Source organism: Piliocolobus tephrosceles, chromosome 6 (assembly GCF_002776525.5).
Source record: "Piliocolobus tephrosceles isolate RC106 chromosome 6, ASM277652v3, whole genome shotgun sequence".
Classification (NCBI taxonomy): domain Eukaryota; kingdom Metazoa; phylum Chordata; class Mammalia; order Primates; family Cercopithecidae; genus Piliocolobus; species Piliocolobus tephrosceles.
Genome location: NC_045439.1, coordinates 48,153,309 through 48,176,654, shown reverse-complemented (window position 1 = coordinate 48,176,654; position 23,346 = coordinate 48,153,309). Strand labels below are relative to the sequence as shown.

Below are 23,346 nucleotides of genomic sequence, written 5' to 3'. Positions count from 1 at the left end.
CATACAGTATTTGTCTTTTTGTGTCTGGCTTATTTCACTCAGCATATTGTCTTCAACATTTACCCATGTAGCATGTGACAAGATTTCCTTCCTTTTTAAGGCTGAATAATATCCCATTGTATGTATATACCACATTTATTTATTTATCTGTTGATGACATTTGGGTTCCTTTCACCTCTCTGCTGTTGTGAATAATGGTGTAATAAACATGGGCATGCAAATATCTCTTCAGAACCCTGCTTTTAATTCTTTTGGATATATTCCCAGAAGTATGATTGCTGGACCATGCAGAATTATATTTTTAATTTTTTGAGAAACCACCATACTGTTTTCCATAATGGTTGTTCCACTTCATAATCCCACCAACCGTACAGGGTTCCAGTTTCTCCACATCCTTGCCAACGCTTGTTATTTTCTGGTTTTTTGTTTTGATAGTAGTCATCTTAATGGATGTGGGATGATGTATTATTGTGGTTTTGATTTGCATTGCTGTAATGATTAGTAATGCTGAGTGTCTTTTTATATGCATGTTGGTCATTTGTATGTCATCTTTGGAGAAATGTCTATTCAAGTCCTTTGCCCATTTTTTAATGGAGTTATTTGTTTTTTTGTTATTGGATTGTAGGGGTTCTGGATATTAATTCCGTAGCAGAAATAATTTTCAAATCCAATGTCATAAAATTTTTATTTATATTTTCTTCCATAAGTTTTATAGTTTGAGGTCTTATGTTTAAGTCTTTAATCCATTTTAAGTTAATTTTTATGTATGGTGTAAGATAAGGGTCCAGCCTCATTCTTTTGCATGCGGATATTCAGGTTTCCCAGTCATTTGTTTAAGAGACCCCTTTCCCCATTAAATGGTCTAGGCTCCCTTGTCAAAGATCATTTAATCATATATTTGAGAGTTTATTTCTGGGCTCTCTGTTCTATTCCATTGGTCTCTGTGTCTGTCTTTATGCTAGTACCATGCTGTTTTGATTACTGTACTTTTGTACTGTTTTGAAATCAGAAAGTATAAGACCTCCAGCTTTGTTCTTCTTTTTCAAGATTGTTTTGGCTATTCAAAATCCTTGAGATTCCATATGGCTTCTTGAATGGATTTTTCTATTTCTGCCAAAGATGCCATTGGGATTTTGATAGGGATTGCTTTCAGTCTATAGATTGCTTTAGATAGTGTTGTCATCATAACAATATTGTCTTCCAGTCTGTGAACATGGGATGTTATTTGTGTCTTCTTTAATTACTTTCAGAAATGTTTTTTAGTTTTCAGTGTACAAGCTTTTCACCTTCTTGGTCGAAAGTTAATTTAATTTTTAAAAAGAGTAGTTTACAAACAAATATTAGCTAAACCACTCAACTTTCAGAGACAGGTTGATAATTAAGGAGAAAAAATGTAATCCAAGCTCACGTTAAAAGAAAAAAACAGAATTACAATGAAAGCAATCTCCGTTTCCTTCTCTAGAAGGAGCCACTCTTAATGGGTTTTGGTATCTTATTTTATCACATGCTAAATAATGTCTTTGCATGTTTAAATAAGTATATCCATTTTACATTTGTCATATACCATGTTATGCAACTTGGACTGTTTTTTAATATTGTTACTCCTCTAACATACCAAAAAAGATTTTTTAATTGAGTGTACCCTAAATCATTTAAGCAGTACTGTATTGAAAGCTTCCCGTATTTAGCCACTGACTACTTTTGCCTGTTTAACAATATTCCTCAGAATCTGAAGTCTAAATATTAACTTCTATCCAAATACTCCGGCTTGGTAAGTGAGTAGGAGTAATAATTTAAAATAGAACTTTCCATGTTATTTCACTTAGAAAAAATTTTGCAAGAGAGGCAGTCTCTTTAGTGTTTAGTTGTCTCGAATTATCCAATAAAGCAATTAGTGTTCACACCTAATTATTTAGAAAATTACAGTTGGGTGGAGAGGACACATTGGGTAGTATCAACTTCCTTCACATTTCCCTCTTGATGACTATGGAATGACTTTTTGTTTTGTTTTGTTTTGTTTGACTCAGGCTTAAATAAAGAGTGTGGTAATCCACTTACAGTAATTAAAATTCAGTAAAGATCTTTCTTTGCTTATTGTTTGGCTCCTGCAGCTTCAGAAGTGTTTGTTTAGCTATGTGAATAACTTCCCAAGGATATTTAGCACATGGAGAGGAATCCCCAGTGAGAAAACACACTCTTTCTTGCTACTGCTGGTAATTTCTATTTTGGTTGATGATTAGCTTTGTTTAATGAAAAGAGATTATATATGTGACCAGTTTACCCATTCAACACATGTGCTTTTGTGTTCTTGGCTGCTAGTCTTATAACTTTCCTCTACCCCTTCTCCATCCTCAAGGTCTGTGCGTTATTTTTATTTTGTATAGGGTAGGCAGGTTTAAAGTGAAGATTAAAAGGAAACTCCTTTGTTTTCCTGAAAGTACATCCCTCATTTGTTTTGTTTTGTTTTGTTTGTTTTGTTTTGTTTTGTTTTGAGATGGAGTCTCACTCTGTTGCCCAGGCTGGAGTGCAGTGGCACAATCTCTGCTCACTGCAACCTCCGCCTGCCTCCTGGGTTCATACCATTCTCCTGCCTCAGCCTCCCGAGTAGCTGGGACTATAGGTGCCTACCACCACATCCGGCTAATTTTTTGTATTTTTAGTAGAGACGGGGTTTCACCGTGTTAGCCAGGATGGTCTCGATCTCCTGACCTCGTGACCGCCCGCCTTGGCCTTCCAAAGTGCTGGGATTACAGGTGTGAGCCACCATGCCTGGCCCATCCCTCAGTTTTGTATTTCTTCAAGGCTCTGCTTTCGTGTGACTTCCTCCTACCTGGAAACGACATCATTACCCAGTTCTTCCTAGGTCATTCCAGAAGTCACTTGGAATTCAGTTGCCAAAGGAGCCTATTAACACAGCAGAACAAATTCCTGGCATCTTAGGTATTTTCCCAAAGCTTGATAGACATGTTCCATTGGCATCCTTGTCCTGGGAGCCCTGTGTACTTATGTTCTAGAAGTTTGTAACAGTTTCAGAAAAATCCATTGTTCTTTTTCAATGGATATTTGCTTCCAAAATAATGGCAATTTTATTTCACTGGGACTGATACCATGAAACTGCTAATATTTTGCTGTTCTCAAAATGATTGATTTCCTTTCCAACTGTCTGTAATGAATATTAAGTACCCATATTTGAGGGAATTAGGTTGCAACTACATGAAGTTGGGAAGTGTATTCAGGAGGTAATTAGAGATCTTATAGGACTATTGTTAGCATTCAGACCTCAATTTCATATTTCTTGATAAAAATCACAAGTTCATTCTCATTCTCAAAGACCATCTCTTTCCCCTTGTAAAATCAGTCACCATTTTTCATTTTATTCTATAAACAGTGTGACAACTTTTTGATTCATTGATAAGGAGAACTTCAAACATTTTACCCTTTAAAGACAGAACTTTAGGAGCATGTACTTGAGAAAATTACTGGGAACCAGCTTTAAAATTGCTGCAGCCACACATTCAGTGTCTAAGTAGGATAAAATGTGGCTTATATGCACTCTTTTTTACAGTACCTGGAAGTAGAGGAGAGTTTTGGAAATTATACTGAATTCAGTCCTATAAAAATATAAATTTTAAATACATTTGATTGCATCTTTAAAATGTGCCAGGTAGTAAGTTTCATTCATTTATGAACATACTAAAATCTCTTATTCTTGGGTATATTTGTGATACCCCTATGATTTCTGATCCACAAATAGAACTATAATTGAAACAAAGTCCAATAAAAGGAAGAAATTAGTAGAACTCCCCATGTTCTCTTCTAACTGGCCCTGAGACTGTTTGAAGAACTTCTGACACAATGGCTTTAGTGAACCAGAGAGTCTCTTAAAATTACTACTTGGAACATACAGAATTTAAAACAAAACAAATCATTGTTTAAAAGTCTGTCCCATTGTTACCCCTGTAGCTGGTGCCTGCAACCTTGGGAACATTCTTCCTCTCTGTATTTCATCAAGTTTGCATCTAACATTACATTGAAGTTTTTAAATTTGTTGGCTAACATAGAAAAACTTTTAAATGGACCATTTTGGTGGATTTACAAATAAGTAAAATACTGACAGGGAAACTGTCTGCATTTATGGGCATGAGTTTCAAGTATGCACAAAAAGCAAGCTGTAATTTTAAACAAAAGAGTCAATATAACAACTAAGGAGTTATTGAGGTGTATACTTAGAGTTTTAATGGGGTTATTGAGAAGGCTTGCAAACACCCTTTTTTCAGTAGGATACTGTCACCTGCATTATGCACTCAGGAGAGTTCATTAGCCACTTGAAACTCCATATAGATTCCACAGAGACAAACTTAGGTACACATGGAAATAATAGCTAACATTTATTGAACATCTTGTGTGTGTGGGCTAAGCACTTGGTTAAATACTTTAGTTGTCTTTCAGTTAATACTTGAAACAGTTCTGGAACTATATGCATCCCATATATAGGTATGTACATACGCATTGCTGCAAATACAGTTTTTAAACATAATGGTGCTACATATATATTGTTATAAACCTTTCTTTCTTCTTCTCTGTCTTTTCTTCTGAATGTGTTCATTTTTTCATCTCAGTCCTGTGGACCTAGTATGTTCTTTGTAACCCTGGGCATAGGGTTCTTTAGCACTATTTCTCAAACTTTGCTGCACATTGGAATCACCTGTGGGGCTTGGAAAAACACCCATGCCTGGGCCCCAGCACCAGAGATTCCGATTTTATTGGTGTGTGGTACAGCACTGTTGTTGAAGAATGAGATAACATTTATTAAAACATTCCCCTCCTAAAAGACACATGATTCTCTATTACAAGTTAGGAAACCTGTTTTCTATTTCAAGGTTGTAATGAACACCTTTGTTGATACATCTTGGTGCCTGTGTATGAATATATCTGTAGGTCAAATTTTTAGATAAGCAATCTAGAAAGTTTGCTTTCATGTAGCTAGAAAGTGTAAGATGTGGATCAAAGGGCCAGTGCATTGAAATAATAACAGACACTGTCAGATTGCCTTCCACTGAGGTGATACAATTGACTTTCCCATCCACAGGTTATGAGATTGCCTACTGTGGGGCTGAGGTTCTTCCCTCAGTCATCTTTCACTCTGTGGTGTTTTGTTTTGTTTTTTTTTCTTTAAGTTTCTTGTATATTTGGAGGGTTGTATATCTAAATGCTTATGAAAGCTCCCAACATGAAGGGAGATTGGGGAAGTTCTGTGTCAAGGCGTTATTTCTCTAAGTCTTTTTAATGTTGTGTCTTTGGAATGAAATTTTATAGGCTGACATGCCAACTTAATGCCTTTACTTTAATCATCAGAGAAGATGTGTAGCAATACCTCCTAGAGCCACACAACACCTGAAACAGGACAGCATTAGAGGCAACTGTCCTCTCTATTGCCTTATTTCTATACTTCATCTTGCATACAGTTGAAGCGTTCATCATCTTTCCATATGCCTCTTTTGAACATCCATTATGTAAAATTTGTAAGTAGAATTTTTATGAAGGGCAGGGTGCTGCTTTTGAAGGGAGTTCCAGTTTTTATAATGTGATTCTGTCATTGTTTCTGGGTGGCTTCTCCTTGCCGCATCATCAGCAGGACGCATTAAGAAAAGCTGGAACCAAGGTGTGGTATAGTGCTGGCCATGATGCACAGCTCAGCGTGCTGCCCCAAATGAGCCCCTCTGAGCAGCAGGCATTGTGGAGAGACTCAGGCTCTAATAAACAGCTTGCCACACTATGATTTTAAACTCAGGAATCACCATATACTTAGCTCTCTCTAAACATTTTTTACATTTGTAAAGGCAAATTGTGGCAGTGTCCACATGTGTTCAGAATTATCTTTCTGAGGAAAAAGTGTGAAAGCCAGTGGCCCTGGGTGCTTATATCTTGAGGGTTTGCAGTAGATTTTCTATCTTGGTAATCAGTTCACAATCGCTTCTTGGCCAGAGAAGATACCTTCAGACTTAGAAAGTAAAAGGACAAGTAGATGTGATCAGTGACTCAGGATATCAAGGGGAATCATATCAATATTGCAAATGTCAATGTCCTTGCAGTAACTAAATTGGGTATGCAGATGTGAGAGTTTTTGTACGATTGGTTGGATTGGAATATTAAACCTGCTGAATTCTTCAAAATATACAGGAAAGCTTTTTAAAAAAAATGCCTTTTCCCATCCTGCTCCAGAAACCCTCAGAGAATTTCCCACAATTTGAAGATAAGCTGACCAACCTGCAGAGCCCTTGATTTAGTGATGACAACTGCCCTATAGAGATTAAACCAGTCTCATGCCAGGAATTTACTCTGCTGATACACACAGGAATGTCAGAGAAAGGAATCTGGTTAACATATTTCCACCAAACAGTAGTTAACAAATAAATTCTTGCCCCCAACTTTTTAATGTAGTTCCCACTTCCCTTTATAGTGTCCACTCAAAAGCCATCAGACATTTCTTAAGTACTTCAGGGTGCTAGATGGTGTGAGGAGACAGAGCATCTCATTTAGCCTTTAGACTACGCCTGTGAACAGTTTCTGCCTGGGCTAAGAGGGAATCTTCCCCTTGGCATGAAACATGAATTGGCATGTTTAATTAGTGGGTAAGAGCTACATGATCCATACATTTTCTTTTTTTGCATGGGCTGCTTGGAAGCTCACACCGAAGTGTTGTGCTCTAGCTTTCCTACTCTTAGATTTTTTTTCGTGTACAGCCCCCTGGGTTTCTCCCACCTTGACTTTCTGTGTTTCATTCTGTGTTAAAATTTTGGTCTCAATTTGTTTTCATTGTAAACCATCTTAATTCACTTTCTTACAACAGAGGGGAGGCAAAAATATGTACAACTTTATTTTTACAGATGATAAAACTGAGTTTCAGAGGGTGTAAGTCTCTTTCCTAAAGTCATTCCAAGAAAGAAATGGTGGAGCTGTTATTTGAACCTGTGTTGCAATTCTGCGGCTGCCCATGTGATATTGTGTCTATCAGTTTTTCCCTAACTGGAAAGCACAGGCATCTGCATGAGAAAGTTGGAGGTTTCTTAATTGTTACCAGAGAGTGAGGCTAATTTTAAGCAAGAATCTTTGTTCTTTGTGATGTTTCATTTTCTCCTGTTGCAATTGTATTAAAGTAATCTTGGCATAAAAGTAGAAGAACATAAAAAGAGGAAGGTAATTAGTGAGTTTTAAAATTTGCTTTCAGTCTAAACATGAACATATAAAGTCCCCTGGGCAAAATTGTATTTCTTTATTTTCAGTTCGGCAAACTGTCATTTACCAAGTATGCCAAGAGCCATTTTTCTCCACAGAAGCCTATGTAGAAATAAAAATTATACCTCCTTGGCAATAAAATGCCTCCATGATAAAATACAGTTACAATGTTTGAGAAGGAACAAGATTGAACAGCATCTAGTTTGGGGCTGTGAGGACTGGGAGCAGTACTCACTTCCCCAGGGGACCCTGTCTAGGCCTCACCAGGGAGAGGGACTTAGTGTGACTCTGAGCCCTCAGCCCAGAGTACCTCCAGTATCTTCTTTAATCCGTAGTAAACTTTGCTTCCAGTTATGGTAAACATAATTGTTGAAATTAAGTATATATATGTTCAACTTCGCATCTCAAAATTCGCCTGCATTATTTCAATTGTGAGGAAGTTTAAAAATGCCTAATAATATATTTCTTTTTTAAACAATGTCTTTTAACATTATTTGCATTTTCTATGTGGATGGCACTAAGGGGTTGACTGCTTGTTTGGGAAGATCTGAAGCCTTAAATACCAAAAGTGTGGTCGTTGTGGTGGGGGGACATTTTCAGAGGCAGCCACATTCACCTATATTTGTGAAGACTGACTTTAGGGATCATACACTTGGATCACAGAGGAGCAGTGTGTGTAGAGTACAGGTGACTGCCGGTATCTTGCAGCATACAAGTATTCTTTTCCATGACTGATGGCCTTACTCTCAGATTTTTGAAAGAACTGCTGGTGATTCAGGAAAGTTGCATTCTTTTGTACTTTTGTAAAGAACAAAACTTGGCCTCTTAGATCAGAGGGAGAGCTTTGATGTGACAAAGCTGGCAGTGGAGTTGTAATGTTTTATGTTTTTGTAGCCCCCACAATTTAAATTTGTCTTTGTACAGTATCTGAGTGGATCCCTTAGCGGCAGATTGGAACCCAGAGGGAGAAAATTATTTGCATTTCTTTTGACTTCAGCTTACAGTTGTTTATTGACTTAACTCACAGACTAGCAACAGGTCAGCAGGGCGAGGGCACAGCTCTCTGTGAGCTGTGATGTCTTCAGGGTGCTCCAAGGACACTTTGGATTTGGCTCCTCTCCCAGATGATCTAGACGAGATGTCTTGGCTTCCACACTCTGGTTTCTGTCACGTGAACAGCACAAACTTCCTAACTCGAGAACCTTGTTATATTGGCTTTAGGGATTTATACCCTAAACCCATGGTTATGGTATTACGTGACACAGAACAGTTGTTGCCAGCTTTTTAGGATCAAAACTTGGAGGTCCTCTTCTTTGCTGTTTACATGCAGGATTGGGCATAGTGTTTCTGGTAGGGTTTGGAGAAGGACTGTTAATTACATGCTGGTTGAGGCCTGGTCTGGCCTGAGGGTATGCACGGACTTTACCTGGGTGTCCTCCTCCCTTATCTAGGGAGAAAGTGGGGAAGGAAGTGGGCAGTTCTGGCTTCCACTCTGTGTCCCCTGCCTATACTGAGGCAGAGAGAGCAGACAGAAGTAGAAAGTGTTTTCAGGGTGCTAATGGCTTTTTTGAACATTTGCACATTGGTTTCCCTGTCCATAGATGCTTTCATTGTTTTCTTCTTGCCTCAGAAAAGTTACTGGGTCTAGAGGATCGACTGCTGGATGAAGTTCCAGGAGCCACTCCAAGAAGTGACCTATTAGAACATCCTTTTGGGACCAAGTGTATGGGCAGGGCTGTCCCTCCACTGACACACTGACTGAGAAACGCCCTTTCCGTTTCCTGATGGAGAGGATGTTGAAACCTGCGGGGAAAACACAATTCCCTTTCAGACGTTTCTCCTATAAGCTTTAGACTACATCTCGTGATTTTTTTTTTTAAGCTCCAAATAGTATTTGGCATCTGGTGTATTTGCAAAATGAAACCAGACATGAGGAATGTGAGAGAGGAGAGAGATGGCCAAGGAGAGAAGCAAAGCAATTTTTTTCCTTTCACGTTTTTCTTGATAAGACAATTTGGGTTAACATTATTGTGTTGTTGCAACGCAAATTACACATCAGGGCCCTTTGGAAAATTGCAAAATGTGAGGTAAACTGCAGTTCTGCAAACATGGGTGTGGCAACTAACGTGGAGGGTCCCCCAACCTTTCTCTTTAAAGTTGCTCTTATTGCATAACTCTGTTTTCTTGTCCTTCTTTTTATGGTTGTGACATGAATTCTATTGTTTCAGAAATTCCAGAGACCATTTATAGTACCAGAACAATGACTATATTTTAGTGTTGGCATTATAATTCTTAGGAAAATTCAATGTCAAATGCTGTCCATCTTGATTCATGTAATAGAAGTGGGGAAGAACAATTACAGTTCCCACTGCCCTTTGCAAGTGGATGTAAAAACTCTCACAACTTCTAACCAAGCTGGTGGCTCTCAGGAACTCATTGTCCCTCCCTCCCTTCCTCCAGCATATTTTGACTGCCATTTCCCCTAAACCCCTCCAGCTAGAGGAAAACCTTGGCAATTGGATTCCTCAGTCTGGACAGAAGTCCTGATGAACCAATTAAAATAGTCTGCGTATCAGCGAAAATCTGTTTTGTTATGACAACCTTAACATTTCACTCATATATTAAATACTGATTGTGTCTTGCTTTGTGGAAAACAAACTTTACATATCACATATATTATGACTTGGCATTATCAAAGGAAAGTGTTAGGGAGGGTTTTCTTGTGGACTATAGGTTGTTTTCCAATGTTTTACCATCATAATTATCATCATCCACATTCCCTAAAATTTGGCCTCAGTTTTTGACTGTTGCTACATTGAGAGTCTTGCTTGTTTTGTTAAAGAGTGGTACAAATGACTCTGACTTCTAGCGAGGCCACAGATGGATTGGATTTCTTCCTCTTTGCTAAGGAAAATGCACCTGCTCCAGAATCTTAAGAAGCTTTTTTAATTGTTTCCTTGTGCACAGCATAGCAATAGTCATCTGCAATGTTACAAATGGATTGCAGTTTGGATGTCCCAGAAGTGACTTCTTCCTCTGCAACAATGCCAGAAGTTGAGATTAGAAGATGTGCTCTGGTTCAGGGCCCAGCTGTCGTGGTGGAATTAGTCCTCTTCCTCAGGCTGATCTGATTAAAAAGAGACCGATGTGGAAACCTAGGTCCCTAGTTTCAGGAACTATGCATTTCCTCTTCATCGGACAGGAAAAGGACCAACTCCCCTCCCTGCTGTATGTCTGCACTAGTCTATTATCTCCCCAGCTGGTGTTTTGAGTTTTCTTAATCTGTGTCTCCAGTACCTAACACTCTGTGGGTGTATTGAGGAAGTTCAGATCATGATGGCTGAGTAAGTGAATGTTTTCTTGGGCAAAATGTTGACTGAATATAAGATATTGGGGAAATGTCTAAAAGATTTTATCAGTGAGTCTCTTTTCAATGACACTTACTTGGGAATAAGCTGAAAAACCACGCACCAGCTAGTTTGGCCAGAAACTCCTCGCTCTTGGGAAGCTGGAAAGCTGCAAATATCCCAAGGATGGAATTCATTTATGAGACTTCTATCAGCATGAGAAAGCTTGACAAGTGCCTAAGGAGAACTTGATGATCGAATTGGCTTCAAATGTCTTGGTGGGTTTGAAAACAGATCTGCAGACAACTATGGGAAGAACACCCAGTCACGTTTCTCTGACATTCAGAGGTAAGACCATCTGTTCACTTAGGCATTTATACTTTTGCATTCAACAAACATTTGTTGAGAATATACTACGTGCCAGGGATTGACTAAAACTTAGTCCTTGTCTTCAGGATCTCATAGACTAGTGGGGGAAATGGACATTAAAAAAAAAAAAGAAAAAGACACTCAAGTATGTATATCATGCTAGACGTGTAGAAAGAAATGTGTAACTGTTCTGGGAAACTGAAGGCCTACAAAGCAGCAGTATTTGAGCAGAATCTTGAATGGTGAGTGGAAGAGTCAGATAAGGAAGACACCCCAGGCTGAGGACACTGTAGACGTGTGGGCTAAGAAGTGTGACTATTGCCGAGGTCTGATGAGTGCATGCGCATGCCTTCATATGAGGCATGTTTAGGATATTGGGAGATGTGGGCTGGAAAATAAAGCTGGCAAGGGCCAGGGCAGAGACCACCTTCCAGCACGTAGCTCCTCTGGTCTGGGCCCTGCCGTCTTCAGCCTCTTCCTTCCTAGCACCCCCACGATTCAGCATCCACCATGGCTCGTTAGGCTTCAGCCACATTGGTCTTCCCTAGTGACTAAAATGTGCCGGCTCCCCGCCCGCCCTGGTCTCCTTTAACCTGGAATCCTCTTCCCCAACACTCCTTTAACCTGGAATCCTCTTCCCCAGCACTTTGCAGGACTGGTCCCATCTTATCCATCAGGTCTCAGCTTAAATGCCTGTGGTCAGGAGAGGCCCTCCCTGATCATACTATCTGAAGGAGCTGCCCTCCCACCACTACCACCATTGCCCTTCACTTTCTTCTTTGCATCCCCTGTAACATGAGCCAACTTCAGGAATAGCGTTTTAGTTTTCTTGATTTTTTTTTCCTGCCTTCCCCAAAGCACACAGGCATCTTTTCTCATTTTCATCCCTTTTCCCTTAGTGCCCAGCACAGTGTTTGGAATATTTGGCTCATAATTTTTACTTGATAAACATTTGACTTAATGATGAAATGGATGGATATGATGGGCTAGGGCAGCTGTTGTTACTTTTATGATGTATGGGCTTCTCTGCATAAACATCTCTACCAGCAAATCAAGTGTGTAAGGGCATGGGCAGCATTCAGGGTACTGGGAGATGGGGGCTGGAAAATAAAGTTGTTAAGGGCCAGTGCAGAAACCTCTCTCCAGTGTGTGGCCCCTCAAACTTCTGTCTTCCTGATGGCCCACCTCCTTCCATCTTAAGTCTCACCTGTGAAATGGGGATGATGAAATGAAGTGATGGGTGCGAATATGCGTATTAAATCATATATACAGGGCAGTTGTTAGGATCACTCGTCAGTGAAGTGCTAGGGCAGTTAAGGTGGGCAGGTGCTTCTGAGGGGTCCAGTGGAATGATTCCTTTTGTTTCCTGTTTTGGTCTATATCTAAGACTAGGCTTGGAATAGTGGAGCTCCATATATGGGGAAAAAATGGATGCCTGTTGAAAACCTCCAACACATGCCATCATCTACAGTTTAGGGATGGGTTTAGGAAAGGACCTTGTATTTGGGGATCTGTGGAGGAGTCAGCATTAAAACTTGGCCTTTGGGTTTCACTGAGGCTTCCATATACAAATTACCATCAAAGGCAATATTTTGGTACTTAATGAAAGGATTTCAATTAGGTTCTTAAATATAGTAGACCCTGTGTCTTACTACTAGCCAAGAACTTCATATTCTTTTGTTTATAGAACTGTTGGGATTTTGTTTTTAAGACTTGAAAATGCTTTGGACTGATTTTTAGATCTTAACATTACCCCCTACTTTTCACCCCTCCTCAGTACAGCCAGAATGTAACATAACTTGGGGTTAAGTGAAACTTGTAACATGCAAAAGGAAAACTGTTGCTATGTTTGTTTATTCTGTAAATACTTTGATTGTACCCCTATGTGCAAAACACTAAATGACATGTGCCATGTCAGTTTTCCTCACGAGTTGGTTCTTCAGTGAGGAAATAAAGACCCAGACTTCTATTTACAGTAACTGTTGGCTGTACGTGATGGAGGTCACAAAATGCTAAGAGAGCCCAGACCATATCTAGTTAGGCAGATTAGCAAGACTGCCTGAAAGAGATGGCTGGAAATGAGCTTTGAAGTCTGAATGGGGGCCATAGGACCCTCCATGAGCTGGCCCTTACCTATTTTAGCCTACTTTATTTTCTTGCCCTCATTTCCCAGTAGCCTGAACACTGCCTTCCTGCCCTGTCTTCCTGGGGAACACTTCCCCATCTCCCACAGTCATACAGACCTTGTTGGTAGTCCCAGAATGATCTCTCTTTAGTTTCCCGAGGATAAGATATGTGACACTGGCCCGGCTTCCGAGTGGGATGTGGTCCCTGCTCTGAGGACACACACCAGAGACAAATATTAACAGTTATATTTTAATGAGATAGGTCATGACTCCCATGTCCTAATGTACATCAGCACTGCTGCTGCCTACCTGTGTTGGGTACAAGAATTGAGATTAGGTTGGGCGCAGTGGCTCATGCCTGTAATCCTAGCACTTTGGGAATCCACGGCCGGTGGATCACGAGGTCGGGAGATTGAGACCATCCTGGCTAACATGGTGAAACCCCACCTCTACTAAAAATACAAAAAATTAGCTGGACGTGGCGACAGGCGCCTGTAGTCCCAGCCAGTCGGGAGGCCGAGGCAGGAGAATGGCGTGAACCCGGGAGGCAGAGGTTACAGTGAGCCGAGATCACGCCACTGTGCTCCAGTCTGGGTGACAGAGCGAGACTCTGTCTCAAAAAAAAAAAAAAAAAAAAAAAAGAATTGAGATTAAGCATGTAAACTTTTATAGCAATTTGACATTGCTGAGATCTTTCAGTTTATAACAGATTGGATGAAAACAACTAGTCCTTTACCACAGATAGTTTGAAAAGCTGGTATGTAGATTAACCTAACTTGGATATTTTTGATAGGAACATTTTTGCATACTCATACTCATTTCCGCCTCTAATGTAAGCAGATAATCATATCAATGGGTTTTTAAAATCTCACTTTATTTATTGTGAAAGTAGTATGTCTTCAATATGCCTACTTAGGAAGTGCAGAAGAATCCTTTTGTTTGTTAAAACAAACAAGGTAATCTCTACATTTGTCACAGAACTAACTGCTGCCTGCATTTTATTTATTTTGTCCTTTTTGCCTGCTCATATATGTAAATTTTTTCTCACAAAAATGGGACACTGTATTGTTTATTCTTTACGTGTTTGCATGTCATTAAATATTCTTTTACAAAGGGCTGCTTGGTAGTCTGTTATCTAGTTGTATCATAATTTATTTACCTTTTCTGTATAGTCCTTCATTACAAGCACTTATCCTATGCCCTTATTTGCTCTTATAGATAATGCTTTGGAAACTTCTGTGAAAACATTTTTGATAATGTCTCTGAATATTTCCTAAGCATACATTTTCAGAAGTAGAAATACTAGGTCAAAATGTGTGACCACGTTAAGACTTTGATAAATTGCCCTTCGGAAGTGTAGAACTGAATTTCAGCTGTCAGCAGCAGTGGGTGTACTCTCAGGATTGGTACTTTCGGGGTGGGAGGATGTTGCTAGAGAAAGGCAAGAGCGAGAAGGAATGAGTGATCTACTTGGGTGGAAGGTGAGAGGAGTGTAAGATGTTTACGGGGCATGGAAAATGCCTGTTGAGTAAAGTGTAGGATATTTTTGAGGAATTAGAAGAGACAAAAGTTGAGCTGAAATCCACTGAAAGCCAATTTAGAATGGTATTGGGGAGCCATTGGCAGATTTTCAGCAGGGAGGTGAGAGCCAGAGCTCTGCTCTGAGAAGATGGTGATATATACAGCACAGTCTGTACCATACCACTCATTCCTGGTATCCTTCATGCTCCTTCCTACCTCATGCCTTTGCTTGTACTATTCCCTCTGCCTAAAGACCCTGTTTTCCATATTCTGTCAAAACTCCACTCATCCATCAGGGACCACCCTCGGATTCTTAGGTAATTCCTGCTCAGTTTACATGGCACTTACTGGCATATTACCTTTGTTATAACTATCTGGTGAACTACTGTCTCTCACTAGATTATGAGCTTCTAGTGAGTGACCTGTTCATTTCCATATGCTTAGGCGACTACTGTCATTCCTGCTACATAGTAGGTATTAATGCACATTTGCCAAACGAATCCCAATTATGACATATGTCTCAGTGTGACCTTGCACAAGTACACCCTAGGCCAGAAGACATATGCTTCAACAGAACAGGAAGTTGGATGTTTGACTTAGTCTTTGTTTAAGAGCCACTTAGAGCATCGTTGTGGACTCTGTGATAGACACACTGCTTTTGTCCTTTCCCTCCCTCCCTGTCACAGAACCTCCCAGTTCCTAACGGTAGAGACCACCTTCACTTCAAGTCAGCTGAGGACTAGACTGTAGAAATCTCTGGAAATTATAGTTGTTTATGAGTGCTTTTACTTATTTACATAGTAGTATTAATTCCAAAATCAAGAAATTGGCTACAGATTTTGGAGTTGGATTATCTGATTTGGAAAATGCCATAACTCAATGGGTTGGAGTTTACTTTTAAAACTTAAGAACAAAATAAAGTTCAAAGAAGGCATCTATTTTCTCACTGTCCAGATTTGTTAAATGTTGACAAACTTGACCTTAGTCTTTCTTCTATGTGTATACTTCTATATTTAAGTGTATAAATAATGCATTCACAGCCTTGTTCTACCACCTTCCCTGACCAAGATACGTTTCTCCTCCCCTGCCCTTCCATCTCTTGAAGGATCAATTCTCATCCTACCTTTTTTTTTCTTTTAACCTCATCTCTTTTTAAACATTGCAGACTTATAACAGTTATACATCTAAATGTGTCCAATATTCTTGAAAAAGGATGAAAAGAACATTCTTTTCCTTGCCTTTTTCTAATCTTAGTCTACTCTCAGAAGAGAGGAATTAGGGATTTGTTGTCTATCCTTTTGGACCATTTGGTGGAAATAAATGTATATGTATGGCTTTTTGTATGACGTTTTAAAAAAGACACAATGGCATCATGCTATGCCTATTGTTCTTCTTCGACTTGGTTTTTTTCAATAGACAGTATCAACTGGAAATCTTTCCAAGGCAATATATACAGTTGTAACTTAAAACATACCGTCTGTCATCATTAAAAACATATTTTTGTGGTGAAAATTTGGATTCAAAAGAGTAAAAGTGAAAATAAGTAGTTCTCCAACCCTCTGTTTTTATTTTGAGGATTACTGCTATTAATATTTTCTTTCATATATTTATAAATACATATGCTTTAAATCATGTACTCCTATAGCATTTTCAACATTTTCCCATATCTGCATACACAAATGCCTTGATTCTTTTAAATTAGTGCATAATATTCTATTAGATGAGTGTGTGTGTGTGTGTGTGTGTATGTGTGTGTGTGTGTGTGTGTGTAATTTAACCATTTCCTTTCCTTATTGGTGAATTCATTTTGTCTTTTCAGTTTGAAAATCTCTGGCCCTTCTAGCTCAAGTCCTGGCTTTATTGTAAATTTAAATTAGTTAATACAATGAACATTATGGAGTGCCTTCTCTCTTCCTAGCATTGTGCAGGGCACTAGGCCCACAAAATACTTGATGCACAGCCTCTTCCCCTGACTTCAGTTACCACAGTCTAACAGGAAGACACATTCATAAAGAGCTTAGAATGTGATCATGCTAGAATGGATATATATGTCATAGCATATATGTTATTAATTCTATTTAGGGAAGAGACTTTTAAGTCAGTCTGGAATTAGACTTTAAAAGATAAGAAGGAGATCTCCTAGGGGGCAAGGAAGAGAAGGTCATTCTTTCAAGAAGAGTAACGAGAACAAGTTAGGTCGGCAGGAAAGGGAATGTAATGTACAAAGAACAGACAGTAGCTCAGTGTAATTAGAGTGTATGTTGTCGGGAGAGTGGCTGGAGTTGTCCTGTTTGCTCAGCAGTTATTGCAGGAAACAGTCAACAAATGAATAGAAGGGTGTGTGTTCTGTGCCCAACTGGACTCTAAACCCACTTGGTGTTGTTCTTTCTGTGCCCTGCAGAGTGCACACAATGTCGCCGGCACACGGAGCTCTTTCTTGAGTTGGTCTGGCCTTTTAAAAACCATTTTGTCTGTTCCTGTACTCTTAACCAAGTCATATCCTCTTTTTGCAGAGTTTAGTCACATCAAGAAATAGAACAGAATTCAACCATGGCCCCAAGAAAGAGAGGTGGACGAGGTATTTCATTCATCTTTTGCTGTTTCCGAAATAATGATCACCCAGAAATCACGTATCGGCTGCGAAACGATAGCAACTTTGCGCTTCAGACCATGGAGCCAGCATTGCCCATGCCCCCTGTGGAGGAGCTGGATGTCATGTTCAGTGAACTGGTGGTGAGTCCTAGTTTTCTATCCTGGCATTGGTGGGGAGCCAGGGAAGGAGAAGAGGAGAGGATGTGAATGAGTTGGTTTGGTTTGACATGGACTTTTCCTTTTCAGTGAAATGGCCCCCATTCATCTTTATGTCTGCACCCTCACGTCAGCACTAAACCTGTGGAGAAGGAAGAGTTAGAAGAGGGCAGTATTACCACATCCAAGTGCTTTGCTGGCGCTTTAAGTGGGTGGAGGGATTTCGACCTTCAGTTCTTCAAATATGTGGCAGTATTGCATCTTAAGTTGCCCTTCTTAATTTGTCTCCATCCCAATCCTTAGTCTATAGATGTATGCATATCCTTCATTTACTTCACACCTATCGGGATTCCCTAATGTTCCCCTACCCTCACACCAAATATACGGTATTAATGTATTTTTTAAAAAATTAGTCATACTTCCCATCCTATTGTTGATCCTTTGGTAAAAGACATTATTACTTAAGTACAGCATCATTATTTAGCCTAGTGATAGGATTAGAATAATAACTGTTGTGGGAATCTTTTTATAGATACTATCATATTTTAGAATCAAGTGTACTGAAATGAAGGATGTATCTAGTGCAGGACCCATTCATCAAGAGATGTATGTACATTCTCCAGCTTAGCTTTTCAAGCATCAGTTGATGTTTCTGTTCTGTATTTCAGAAGATATTATGGCATAGTTTAAAGGGAGCTAGCATAGGAATTAGGAAGACTTCGGTTCAAATCACTGCTCTGGCTTTATTTTCATAATTGTAAAAAATCATGTTATTTTTCTGATCCTGTTTTCTGAAGAAAAAAAACATCATCTTCTAGGTTTGATATAATGTTTCAGTGAGAACAGTACACACTGGGAGTGGTTCAGTGCCTGGCCTTTAAACTTGCTTAATAAATGTTACATGAATACTGTATCCTGCCTTGATCACCACTGGCATTTTGTAATGGAGTTAGTTCTTCCTTCTTTTTTTTCTTCAACTTTTATTTTAAGTTCTGGGGTACATGTGCAGGATGTGCAAGTTTGTTACACAGGTGAACATGTGCCATGGTGGTTTGCTGCACAGATCATCCATCCTATCACCTAGGTATTAAGCCCGCTATCCATTAGCTGTTCTTCCTGATACCCTCCCCACTCCGCCATCCTCCTGCCCCCTGCCACATGCCGCAGTGTGTGTTGTTTCCCCCCATGTGTCCAACTTTATGATCTTGAATATTTTCCATGTTTAAGGAATCTCTTCCTTCTCTGAATCTCCACTGCATGAATAATTCTGTTGCAGGTGTTAACAAGGAATTTTGAAATAGAAAGCCAGAACCTGCCCCCCAAAGATCTGGAGAGTAGTAAAAGGAGATCCATTACAAAGAAGATATGATGGCACCAAAAGAATAATCACAAATTACCTGGGTGTGTAATATGTGTTGTGCGGTGTAGATCAAGGAGGTGAGGAAGGTGGTTAGGGAAGACTTTCTGGAGAAAGTGAACTGTCAGCAGGAATTGAAGGTGAGAAGAAAAGTTGGGGGGATTCATGTTAATGACTGTCTCAGTCATCTTAAACTAGGTTATACTGTGATAGCAAAACCCCAGTGGTTACAACAGCAGAGGCTTATTGCTTGCTGTGCTGTGTGTCCACTGTGGGTCTGCTGTAGTTTTGCTCCTTCCTGTTTCCTGTCCAATACCCAGGCAGGGTAGAGGAGGAAAGGCAAACCTGGCAAACCACTCATAGGCTCTGAGCTTATGCTTGGAAATAACAGATGTCACTTGTGCCCACATTTCATTAGCCAGTGCAGATCACATGGCCACATCTGAGTTTGCATGTGAGGAGGCATCATTCTTCTGTAGAGACTGGCACCACAAGTCATGTGGCCAAGTCTGAGGTCATGGGGCAGGCAGAGGGCACATAGTCCTCTTCTAGGGAGGGCAGTGAATCACCTACCAAGATAGCTATCAAGAAGGGCAAAAATGATGCATTGACAGGCAGGGTTTTATTTCCCACTTAAAATGTTTTAAAACTGAAAGTCTCTGGTTCAAGTTGGTGTTTGGATTAAAAAAAGGAAAAAAAAAGTCAACCAAAGGACGTAGGTGTTGCTGATAGCTAACGACTGCCCTCAGTGGGAGTGGAGCTGGTAGGCAGAGCTGGCATCCTCAAAGCATTCCAGGTCTACAGTCCTTTCAGTCATATTCTGTCAGTCTCCCAAAATGAGAGCGAGGAGCCCGTGTGGTGGCAGCTTCATGTACATCTTGAAGACAGCTCATTGTTCTGTATTCATAAGGGAGAAAATTCCACTGTCTGCCTTATTGATGTCTCTATTCTGTGTGAAAATTGCCTACAGCTGCTAGTTGTGAGAAAGCCAATGCCAAACCAGAACTTTAAGCTGAAACCATTGGAAAACAAATTATCTTGAGGTTTGTATCTGTCCTGGTGAGTGAAGGATGAATTTTTGTCTACTCTTGACTTCAGGGACTAAGACCACAAATCTATCCAATTGTCAGGGGTGGCCTGGCCAGGAGAGGTAGGCTCAAAGCTGCGGCAAGCCTCTGCCCCAGGTTCTCTTGAGTAGTAGCTGAAGCAGTTCTGCCTCTGGTCTGGTACGGCAGAGGGAGGCCACATGTGGTGGTGGACAGTGCCCGGACTCTAGAGTCAAACACTTTCCCCAAATGCCCGCTCTGTAGCCTAGGAAATCTTCCTTTACGATGATTTCTGTTTGAATTTTAATTGTTTACTTACCTATAAAATGGAGATAGTACCATCTTGCTGATAGGGTTGGTGTAGAGGTGAAAGAAGATAACCTTTAAAAAGTCTGACACCTAATAGATGCTTTACACCCCACAGACTAATACTGCAAGAGGGATGAGAGATAATTCTAGTGTCTTTTAGACACAACACTCTAAGCAAATATTTCAGTTTTTCCTTTTCTTGAAAGTAAATCTGCCCTGGTGTGAGCGGGCCGATGTGGGTCTAACCTATCTGTTAGAAAGCATCTCATCACAGTTGGTTGTTGTAAGCTAGTTTCCTTTGCCTCATCTGATGAGTCACTCATTTGATGTTTTTAAAAGTGATACCAAGTAGATTTCTTTCAGAACTGCTTACTGAAACCGTATCACCTCATTAATAAAGCAAGCCTCACTAGGAGGTCAGCTGTGTGAATCTTTGAAGAAGGTGGGCAGCGTGGAGCACCTTGTTCTCTAGTAGGCTCCCTGCAGTAGGCAGGGGAATCAGAATTAGTCCTACCTCAGGACTTAGCATTGTCTTCCTAGTCCCATCCTGCTTAACTTAACAAAACAAAACAGGTTTATTGAGAAATAATTCACCTATGTAAAGTGTGCAATTCAGTGGCTTTTAGCATATTAATAGAATTGTGCAACCATTGCCAAAATCACTTTTCGCAATCACCCTAGCATGTAACCTCGAAATCCATAAACCATCACTCCTCATTCATGCCTAATCCCAACATCCCCTAACACATTAATCTTCTTTGTATCTCTGAGAATTTGCCCACTCTGGATAGATCATATAAATGGAATTTTACAATATGTGGTCCTCTGTGACTTACTTCTTTGACTTCACGTAGTGTTTTCAAGATTCACCTTATAGCATGTACCAGTACCTCATTCCTTTTTCTTGCCTAATAACATTCCATTATGTGGCTATACCACTTTTTTTTTTTTTTTTTTTTTTGAGGCAGAGTCTCATTCTGTTACCCAGGCTGGAGTGCGGTGGTGCAATCTCAGCTCACTGCAACCTCCACTTCCTGGGTTCAAGCAATTCTTTTGCATCAGCCTCCCGAGTAGCTGGGATTACAAGCATGCACCACTGTGCCCAGCTATTTTTGCATTTTTTTTAGGAGATGAGGTTTCATCATGTTGGTCAGGCTGGTCTCGAACTTCTGACCTCATGATCCGCCTGCCTCAGCCTCCCAAAGTGCTGGGATGACTGGTGTGAGCCACTGCGCCTGGCCCCTACCACATTTTTTATATCCATTCATCATTGATGGACATTTGGGCTGTTGCCAGTTTTTGGCCCTTGTGAATAAAGCTACTATAAATATCCATATGTAAGTTTTTGCATAGATACATGCTTTAATTCTTGTGAGTATATATGTAGGAGCGGGATTAACTGGGTCGTATGGTAACACCGTGTTGAACTTTTGAGAAAGTTTCAGACTGTTTCAAAGGGACTGCACCATTTTACATCTCCACCAGCAATGTATGCGGGTTCCAGTTTCTCCAGATCTTTGCCAACACTTGTTCTTATTCACCCCCTACCAACTGATAAGCCAACTGCTTTTAAAGCTGTTCTGCAGCTCCTAAAGAACTGAGGACAAAATAACTCGGGAATTGTGTGTGTGTGAGTTGTCAAATAGAATTAAAGTCTCCCTGCTAACAGTTTTTAAGTTATTTGGGATATTTACAAATAAAACTAAGAGTCTGTTTAATCTCTGCTAACCATACAATTTATACCTTTTGAGAATCAATTCTTTTTTACTTTTTCCTCTCCCTCTCACGTCTACCTCCTCCCCTCTCCCAGTCCTCCTCTTTGCTCTCTGCCTCAGTCAAAATAAGGAAATATAACCAATAGGAGGCTTAACACTCACCTATTAAAATAAGATTCAGTGATATTCTTTTCTACAGATTTTTTTTTTTTTTATTATACTTTAAGTTCTAGGGTACATGTGCATACCGTGCAGGTTTGTTACATATGTATACATGTGCAATGTTGGTGTGCTGCACCCATCAACTCGTCAGCACCCATCAATTCATCATTTATATCAGGTATAACTCCCCAATGCAATCCCTCCCCCCTCCCCCCTCCCCATGATAGGCCCCAGTGTGTGATGTTCCCCTTCCCGAGTCCAAGTGAGCTCATTGTTCAGTTCCCACCTATGAGTGAGAACATGCGGTGTTTGGTTTTCTCTTCTTGTGATAGTTTGCTAAGAATGATGGTTTCCAGCTGCATCCATGTGCCTACAAAGGACGCAAACTCATCCTTTTTTATGGCTGCATAGTATTCCATGGTGTATATGTGCCACATTTTCTTAATCCAGTCTGTCACAGATGGACATTTGGGTTGATTCCAAGTCTTTGCTATTGTGAATAGTGCCGCAATAAACATACGTGTGCATGTGTCTTTGTAGTAGCATAATTTATAATCCTTTGGGTATATACCCAGTAGTGGGATGGCTGGGTCATATGGTATATCTAGTTCTAGATCCTTGAGGAATCGCCATACTGTTTTCCATAATGGTTGAACTAGTTTACAATCGCACCAACAGTGTAAAAGTGTTCCTGTTTCTCCACATCCTCTCCAACACCTGTTGTTTCCTGATTTTTTAATGATTGCCATTCTAACTGGTGTGAAATGGCATCTCATTGTGGTTTTGATTTGCATTTCTCTGATGGCGAGTGATGATGAGCATTTTTTCATGTGTCTGTTGGCTGTATGAATGTCTTCTTTTGAGAAATGTCTGTTCATATCCTTTCCCCACTTTTGGATGGGGTTGTTTGTTTTTTTCTTGTATATTTGTTTGAGTTCTTTGTAGATTCTGGAAATTAGCCCTTTGTCAGATGAGTAGATTGCAAAAATTTTCTCCCATTCTGTAGGTTGCCTGTTCACTCTGATGGTAGTTTCTTTTGCTGTGCAGAAGCTCTTGAGTTTAATGAGATCCCATTTGTCAATTTTGGCTTTTGCTGCCGTTGCTTTTGGTGTTTTAGACATGAAGTCCTTGCCCATGCCTATGTCCTGAATGGTACTACCTAGATTTTCTTCTAGGGTTTTTATGGTATTAGGTCTAACATTTAAGTCTCTAATCCATCTTGAATTAATCTTCGTATAAGGAGTAAGGAAAGGATCCAGTTTCAGCTTTCTACTTATGGCTAGCCAATTTTCCCAGCACCATTGATTAAATAGGGAATCCTTTCCCCATTTCTTGTTTTTGTCAGGTTTGTCAAAGATCAGATGGTTGTAGATGTGTGGCATTATTTCTGAAGGCTCCGTTCTGTTCCAT

The 23,346-nt window shown here is 40.0% G+C and overlaps 1 protein-coding gene across 2 annotated transcripts in view; it reads left to right on the top strand.

Annotated features, from left to right (window-relative positions):
* DAAM1 (dishevelled associated activator of morphogenesis 1) overlaps positions 1 to 23,346 on the top strand; it is a 187,476-nt gene that overhangs the window by 55,997 nt on the left and 108,133 nt on the right. For both annotated transcript variants that reach the window (XM_023231543.2, XM_023231552.2), the window contains one exon: positions 17,113 to 17,332. In XM_023231543.2, the coding sequence (XP_023087311.1) occupies positions 17,150 to 17,332 (183 nt within the window). In that variant the 5' untranslated portion in view covers positions 17,113 to 17,149. The remainder of the gene's footprint in view (positions 1 to 17,112; positions 17,333 to 23,346) is intronic.